The 8,649-nt window shown below is 32.0% G+C and overlaps 1 protein-coding gene across 7 annotated transcripts in view; it reads left to right on the top strand.

The window, feature by feature from the left end:
• The window catches only part of LOC106468706 (lysosomal protective protein-like), a 31,249-nt gene that overhangs the window by 10,422 nt on the left and 12,178 nt on the right, over positions 1–8,649 (top strand). For all 7 annotated transcript variants that reach the window (XM_013929149.2, XM_022397069.1, XM_022397068.1 and 4 more), the window contains 4 exons: positions 2,580–2,742; positions 2,977–3,222; positions 4,886–4,977; positions 6,988–7,084. In XM_013929149.2, coding sequence (XP_013784603.1) covers positions 2,580–2,742; positions 2,977–3,222; positions 4,886–4,977; positions 6,988–7,084 — 598 coding nt within the window. The remainder of the gene's footprint in view (positions 1–2,579; positions 2,743–2,976; positions 3,223–4,885; positions 4,978–6,987; positions 7,085–8,649) is intronic.

Below are 8,649 nucleotides of genomic sequence, written 5' to 3'. Positions count from 1 at the left end.
ATGTGAAAAAACAAAACAAAAAAGTCATGAAAGAAACATTGCTTTACAAACCTTAAGACTTAATAAAAAAAATTAGATATTTTGCATATTAAAGCATTGTAATGTTTACTTATAATCTACCAAATTTTGTCAACATTTGCTTACTAAGTTAAAAGTTATAGCATGAAAACTATAACAAGCACAAAATGGTTACGAGGTCAGTCCTAGGGACAGAGCTCGGGTTGAAAGAGTTAAAAGTATTAGTGACTGTAATATTTTTGCTGGTTGAGTTGAGATTGTCTAAATGCTACAGCCGACCAATGCTATGAGAGAACCAGGATTATAAGTAGTGCTGTTAACTGGACAAAGAAACTAAGTTTAGCTGTTGAATTTAGACACTCTTTCTTAGTAAGTTCTACTAAGAGATCATTGATTGAAGATAGTGCTTGAAAATCATCATGTTTTAGTTCTACAGAGATCAATTCTGAGTGTCTGAAAGCTGTGGGATTAAGCACAACCTGGTGGAGATTCGATTGTGATGCTCTCCGTACAAGTTCATACTCTGCATTTTTTGTCTGTCATGTATTGAATATTTTGTTCATTTTTGCCAAATATGTCTAGTAGGTTGGTCTTTATTTGCAAATAAAATTTCAGAGTAAAAAATTATAAAGCTCTCATCCCCTAATTTGGTTCCAGTGTACAAACAAACATTATATTTCAAACTTCATTCATTTTGGACCATATTTAAATATTGCTCAATGAGGTTGAAGTTGTAGACTGCAGTGACCTGGTACAGTATATACTGTGTGATATAAAAACATATTTGTTATGTTATAGGTTATTTATTTAAAGTATATTATTATATATATATATATATATATATATAGTAGTATATTTATATGATCTTGGTGTGGTTAGTCACTTTTGCACTCCTTTTTACTGTTAGAAAAGTGCCTGTTATAATCCTGCACAACTTGAAGGGGGAATTATTTCTGTTCTTTCTTTGTTATGATGGCATTATACTTGTCAGTAAGGGCCGCACCTCTTTCAGCATTATTATTTACCATATTCAAGTGTTGAACTGTCTGTAGTGCCTCCCTGTAGTCCTCTCTGAGCTCCCATAACTTGGGATTATAATCCAGAAATCAAGATGGAATTTCGAAGCACCTGGAGAAGTCTGTTGTGTTCTTTGTGATGAAACCTTCAATTGACATGTCTGCAGACCTCATGATATTCAGCTGGATAAGCTTTGGAGGTTTATTCATACCTTTTTTCTCATTTAGTTCCTTTATCATGATATTCAGCTGGATAAGCTTTGGTGGTTTATTCATACCTTTTTTCTCATTTAGTTCCTTTACCATTGCTTGTTTTGTCCCTGTGGATACAACTGAATCAAAGAGTGCCAAACCAACGAGTTTCTCATAGATACTATAGATGTCCAGCAAATGCTTGACAGGTAGATTTGAAAGAACAGAATTCACCTTCTTATACTTAACAAGGCATTGTAGGAAGTTAAGACCATTTTGATCAGCAGAAATGGCATCAGGAGCAGTGAACCACATGTCACAAGACAGACTCGAACAACAAAAATCCAGACATCATGGAGTTCCATTTCCTCATTGCCAGAGTTCTTAAACTGCCCATAAACATCCAGATCTTGAGGGTATATAATGTCTTGCAGTGCTCCAGGTGCTATAAATTACACTCCACGAGGAGAGATGTCACCAAGAAAGGTTATGGCTAGTTCATGACGCTCTCGTTATCATTTCTAGGTGGGCTGATCTGAAGTTATCTTGTAGAAATTCTAGAGACTACTGTCATGTTATACAGAATATTTCAGAAATAAAAAGTGACAGCATGGATTATTTGTATATGGAATTTCTTGAACATTTTGAATAATGTGAAATACTCTGTAATATTCCAGAATATGCTACAGTATTCCAGAATAATCTAGAACCTTCCAGAATTATTTGAACATTTTGAATAGTGTGGAATACTCTGTAATATTCCAGAATATGCTACAGTATTCCAGAATAATCTAGAACCTTCCAGAATTATTTGAACATTTTGAGCTTATTATAGAATATTTAGAACATGCAGATATAATGTCAGCTACAAGGTAAAATTTCAACTACCTAGATCAACCTGGATAAAGTTTGGTGTGAATTACTTATTTATATATACTGGAACAAAATAAGGGGTGAGGGATTGTAAATCAAAGCTTCAAAAATAAGGATCACCCTAATATCTAGTCTTGTTGCTTCATATACACTAAGAAAACTTGGTTATTAGATCTAAAATTACTCTTCTCATTTCATGAGTGAATCTACTGTTATTAGTCTAACTGTCCGATACTTCAAACGTACTTTTGGTGTGAACGTACCTTGTAGTCACTATGAGAAAAACCTATACACTGGATAGGTGAAGTGAAGAAAAATTGTCATTGGCCATTATTCAGTTCTTCACATTATATAGCCACACAATAACAGATATATTATATAAACTTAGTACTCCAAAAAGTGTTTGAAGATTGAGGAAAATCATAGTGATGTTCATTTTGATCTTAAGTTATTTTAACTCTTTTCTTTCACATATTAAAGGTTTGTTGAAAGCCAGAAGTCTCCTACAGATGACCCAGTGGTGCTCTGGATGAATGGTGGTCCAGGCTGTAGTTCTTTGGATGGACTCCTTAATGAATTAGGACCCTTCCATGTAAAGGAGGATGGGAAGACTTTGTATGATAATCCTTACAGTTGGAATAAGGTTAATATTTAGTTGACCATTTTTCATCTGAAGTTATGAAGAATAAATTTAGTGGTTATTTTGAGCCCTTAGAATATTCTTTATTTAAAATTTTGCTGTACAAGTATGAACTTTGAAATGTTCATTAAATTTACTTACCCACACTTGTGACATTTTATATTGTTAATGAGAAGAAAAAAAACAACATTACTTTTAAATTAACAACCTAACAAACATTTTCTTTATTTATCTTAGGTTGCAAATGTAATTTTTCTAGAAGCTCCAGCAGGGGTTGGATTCTCTTTTTCAAAAGATGGTCAGTACAGCACTGACGACGACCAAGCTGCCAAAGATAATTATGTAGCTCTACAGCATTTCTTCATGAAGTTTCCACATTTGAAGAAAAATGATTTTTATGTTGCAGGAGAGAGTTATGGTGGTATTTATGTTCCTACTTTATCTGTAAAAATTCTAAGTGGACCAGCCAAAATCAATTTAAAGGCAAGTTTGACTCATTAAAGTAATTTGTATAGTTTAAGCAAGGTACTTCTATGTGTGAGAGAGAATCCTTTAACTGAATAAGTTTGGAGGAAATTTTCATGGGAATCGTACATTTTTACAATTCATTATTCCTACTTTGTCACATTTCAAGCAATATTTTATTACTGTGAAAATATAGTGTTTGGTAAAATTCAGGTATGTATGCATGTTTATGTATTTTAGACATTCTATTTTAACCTCTTGTTAAAAGCCGTTATGAAAATTTTGAAAGAGTGGTTACTTTAAGGTGGGAATCTGATATTATGTTGTTAAACAGATTGGCATTTAATAGATAAGTTCGTAAGTGCCATGAGCATTACATTTTATTTGGCAGCATTGGTACATCCCACAGCACCAGTTCTGCTTACCAAAAACAGCTCACTGGGCACTCGCATCTGAACATCCGGGCTTCAGTTGAGGAAGTTGAACTTTTCGCCCATTTAAAATGTGAGAATATGTTCAGATCATTTTAGCCCCAAGGCCTCTAATCATTAGCTTTATCAGATGAGACTGATTTACCCTCAAGCACCAGCTATCCTGAGGGAAACTTCTGAGGGAACCAGTTACTAGATGGTTTGATTAGTCTTTCGCCTCTTTACCAAAGTCTGACGATCAATTTGCACATCAGAATCACTGCATACATCCACCAATGTATTCTAAAAGTCACTTTCAAATTACTGTGGAAAATACTTACTTTCTGTTATTTGACTATTATTTCAATAATTTTGCATAGGTTCAGGTGACCATAATAAGAAAGGGTTCTAATATTGAATGAATAGTTTGTATGTTTCATATTTTTGTTAACTAACTGCAAGTTTGTTTTAAAAGACAAATAGTGAGAGATAAATGTAGTAACTTCTCAAGATAGTAGGTAAAAAAAATATGTCGGTAAACGATTAGGTTACCAAATAACAGAGGAATTTTTTTATTCTTAATAAAAGTGCCCTTGATGGTTCAGCATTAAGATTACAGGCTTATAATTCTTAAAGTTTATGAATGGCAGAGGCAGGTAATTGTACAGCTTTATACTTAATTAAAACTTAAAAGTGTAAACATTTATACTGTGAGAAAGATTTGTTTGATTTCACGGAGAAAGAAGGTAGAATGAACTATGAAAGGAATTTATTCACAACTCTTTGATAGAATGAGCCTATACAAGACATCTTATTTTGTTAATGCATTTCTATTTCATGTAAAACATTTAATATTAGAATGTTTCTCTGACAATATTATTTGTTAGAAAAAGGAATAATTATATGATAAAAATATCAAAGTATGCATATAATTTATTAAAAAATAGAAAAATATATTTAATTACATGTGCCTCAACTCAGTGAGGTAGAGGTCATTACTAGTCAGTTATTACTTATCCAAACTTGCATCTTATTTGATTGCAGTAGTTACATAATTTAAGTTTTTTTTTACTCTAAGTTAGAAGAATGGTGCAGCCTTTTTTATAATTACATTTTATTGGTACTGTATTTAAAAGAATATTGAACTGCAAAACAAAAGATCACATTTTCACTTGAATCTAACTTACTACAATTTTTACTAATTCCAGAATTTCATGTTTTAAAACAACGTATTCATTTGTTCTTATTCACATATATTCTGTGTATTTTAGGGTTTTGCTGTTGGAAATGGCTTTCTTAGTAGGAGGTACCTAGGAAATTCTTTGGTATTTTTTGCTTATTACCATGGTCTGGTTGGCAAAGAGTAAGTTTAATGCTTCTTTTCAATTTAAATATTTAATAGGTAATCATATTAATATATGTACATACAGTCTTGCTACTTGCATTAAGCTCAACAAGCTGATTGTGTATATGAATAGGATTCATTTGTCATCTTAGCGTATGCAACCATACATTGATTTGAGCATGTCGGGTAAAATATTCACAAGTGCACTGATAATTACAAATAATAGTAAAATACTTTACTAATTTTTAGTTGTGCTTTGCACCTGGAGTCATCTTCACTTTGAACTAGTTCTGATACTTAAGTTTAGTGACTTATCACGAAATTCTCAGCTGTGAATAATATTTTAATAGTAAAATAAGTAACTATTATATTGCTTTTTTACATTTATTTGAGATGGTAGAGATACCCATATACTTCATGGGGATGGGGAAAAAAATCAATGACTATTATAGTTTTCTTGGTAATAAATAATAATATTAGAAGTACTTGAATAAGAAAGCACATTATGCTAATACTAGTATAAAAGTCCATCAAAAATGATGGGAAACAAAAGTCTTCCAATATGCATACCCAGCTTTACCACCTGTAAACAGACGTAAAAAAATAAAGGGCCTTCTATCTTCGGGAAACCAAAGCCTATCATGAGCAATATCTCCTGTACCTAAGCATTGATCCTTGTCCCAGCATTCATTGATCACACTTATTTTCTTATCATATGAATTGCATTATTGCAATAGTTCTCTTAAAACCACATTTCTTGAAAATAGTCAATCATATTCAAAAAACCTCTCTTTATAACAAACAGCAAATTAATTTCACTCTGTTTTAAATAAATCCTTGGTATAAAAACTCCCTCCTTGACAGGCTTTTTATGTAGCAGAAAAAGTGCCAAAATGTAAGAGCTATTTATGCCTATGTTAGCGATTGAATTCAACTCAAATGGGAACAGGCAATGAAAAGAGGAAGTATTATAGCAGAAAAAGTGGAATTGGACTCGTGTAACTCGCAAAACTTAAAGAAATCAAGCATGACGGACACTTGACTTTTATGATTATGATAATAACAGGTAGGCAAACAACAACTTGTATGCATAAGAAATAATTTTATTGATGGTGGAACATGCATGTTTCATTGGTCTGTCTTCTTCATACCTAAACAAGAATCTTTGACTTTCAAAGGGGCATTATAATAGGTACCATACAGTGGGATTGATGTTAACAGAGATCAGTTCTTGGACCTGCACTATGTGCTTATTTATTATAGGAGGCTAACAGTAGCATTCAAAAGTAAACATGTCTGCCACTACAAAACACTGACTACTACCTGCTGGTGATTAACGGAGTAAGAGAAAATACAACTAGTTAGGCTTGTAAAATGCAAGATATCAGATTTTCCTAATTGAAAAATCCCTTCAGTAGTGGTAGATGTAGCAAATTATTTCATAACAGTTAACAACTAGGTGCAATGATATAGGGAACATCCTTGATGCAGGAGATCTTTTTTCTTTCCCCTAGAAGGACAGATACATCCAGAGTCTATCTAAATATTTTTGTCAATCATGTTCACTCTGCTGTTGTATTTTCTCCCCATTGGACGATGGCCCATCTGAGATAATACAGTAATCCCCTATGCCTTAAATAGATGGTATGAATGTTTCAGTCATTTGAAGTTTTAAAGACTTGTTGAATAACATTAGTACAATGTGTCTTAAATGAAATTATGACTGACTAGAATCTGGAAATGCATGCAGAGTGAAAAACTGACTTAATAACAACTTAATTTATTATGTATAGCTAGGCCTAGTACGTTTGGTCTGAAAGATTTAAGTTTCAAACTGTTTTTAGTAAGCTGCAGATATAATTGTCTCTAAGGCTAGGAGGATTGTGTGCGTGTGTCAACATTTATGAGCTCAGTATACACACACTTCTCTTAAAACTTGAGGAGTTGTAATACACATATCTTCTCTGTGTAGAAATATTAATATAGTCTTTCATTTACTAATGCCTCATGTTTTATGTTTTGTTTCAGATTGTGGAACATCCTTATTGACAACTGTTGTCATGGAAATGTGTCAGAGGAAAGCTGCAACTTTGTTGATAGCAAAAACTTGAAATGCACTAAAGGAGTAAGTTAATTTTACTGTCTCTACATTTCTCCAAAAGCATGAAAACAATTACTGTATAATACATCTAAACATTTTATCCAGTTGACCCATCCCAGCATGGTATCTTGTTTTTCATTTACAGCACATAATGATACGAAGCTTGAAAAAAAAAAATTGTATAATCTCTTCCTTTAGATTATTTTCAAAATAAAACTATAACCGAATATCAGATTTAAGATTTTGTTTTGATATAAATCGTATTAAAATGTTTTGTTAAAATAAAAATAGATGAATTCTTATTTGCTAACCTAATTTAAACATTGTTTTACAGGTCATAAAAATCCTAGAACATCATGGAATTTTGTAACTACATTTTTCAGTAACAGGAGTCTTAGAAAGTTCTTGATGGTCTAACCCCATTATTCCCACAGTCCTCATTTTTATTGAAGACAAACCATACCATCATGTTTATCTCAGTTTCATGGAATATTATCTCTATAAAATTTTGCTCATAAAAGGAGAAATACATTGACTTAGATACACCAATCAGTACCTCTATCTGGAAAGTAAATAGGTGACTGATGTTGGAATGGTTTTGTTCATGTAAAATAACCTCAAGACTTGTTTGGTGGAAATCTTAAATTATAAAATTGTAACATTCTTTGCATTTATGCTTCTAATAATGAAAAAATTTTCTGTACTGGGTATGACTTAAAAGCCAAAATAACCCTAATTTTTTAAAAATAAGCTACCCAAGAAGATGAAAAAAAGCCAATGAAATTGTTCCAAAGATAAAAAAAACAGAATATTCTATGATATGTTATTATTATAAATTCAAGGCTTAAGAAAAAAAAAACAGTTGAGTCAATTTGATGAAAATCTGAAAAGAAAATTTATAGAATGAGGACTATGATGAATAAAAAGTTTAAAACTGTAAATTAACAGAAAAAAGCAACTGAAGAAATCTCTTCCTCTCTTTTGCATAAAAACAAACTAGTTACGAGATAAATCCGATCAGTAAATACTAAATAAATAAAATCAAACTTGAAAGTATAGTGAGGCAGTTATGGAACATAGGTATTGATTCAGGCTTATCAGAAGAAATGTCTAGCTCATCAGAAAATGAAGAAATCAAGTCAAAGCTAAAAACGTTGGGTTTTTCCAGATTGTCAAAGAAAAAAAAAAATTTAAGTACTCTACAAACTTAGAAAGATTATGTTAATCATTTGTGTAAGGTGAGGGAATACCATTTAGAGAACTTAGGTATGAAGTCTTCCTCTATCACTTCATTTGTTCCTTATCAGGATTTAGGTCTTTAAAGACTAGGGAGGGACAGGCTCATATGACCTCTTTCTCCCTCCCGTACTGTGGTTTAAGGTTTCTGTTGAATATAAATATTAATACAACATGAGGATCAGAGTAAACACACTTACTTCAAATAAAATTGAAATATCATACAAAAACTTATAAGCACACGTCTGGGTTTGTTACTCATTCCCATTACACAAAAGGCATGCAGCACTAACAAAACTTTGGTCTTTTAAAAACTTGGTGTCAAAACATAAACTTAATCCATTCCAGCCTAT

Source organism: Limulus polyphemus, unplaced genomic scaffold, assembly GCF_000517525.1.
Source record: "Limulus polyphemus unplaced genomic scaffold, Limulus_polyphemus-2.1.2 Scaffold3124, whole genome shotgun sequence".
In the NCBI taxonomy this organism is placed as follows: Eukaryota; Metazoa; Arthropoda; class Merostomata; order Xiphosura; family Limulidae; genus Limulus; species Limulus polyphemus.
The sequence above is the reverse complement of the archived record's forward strand: the minus strand, read 5'-3'. Positions and strand labels throughout refer to the sequence as shown.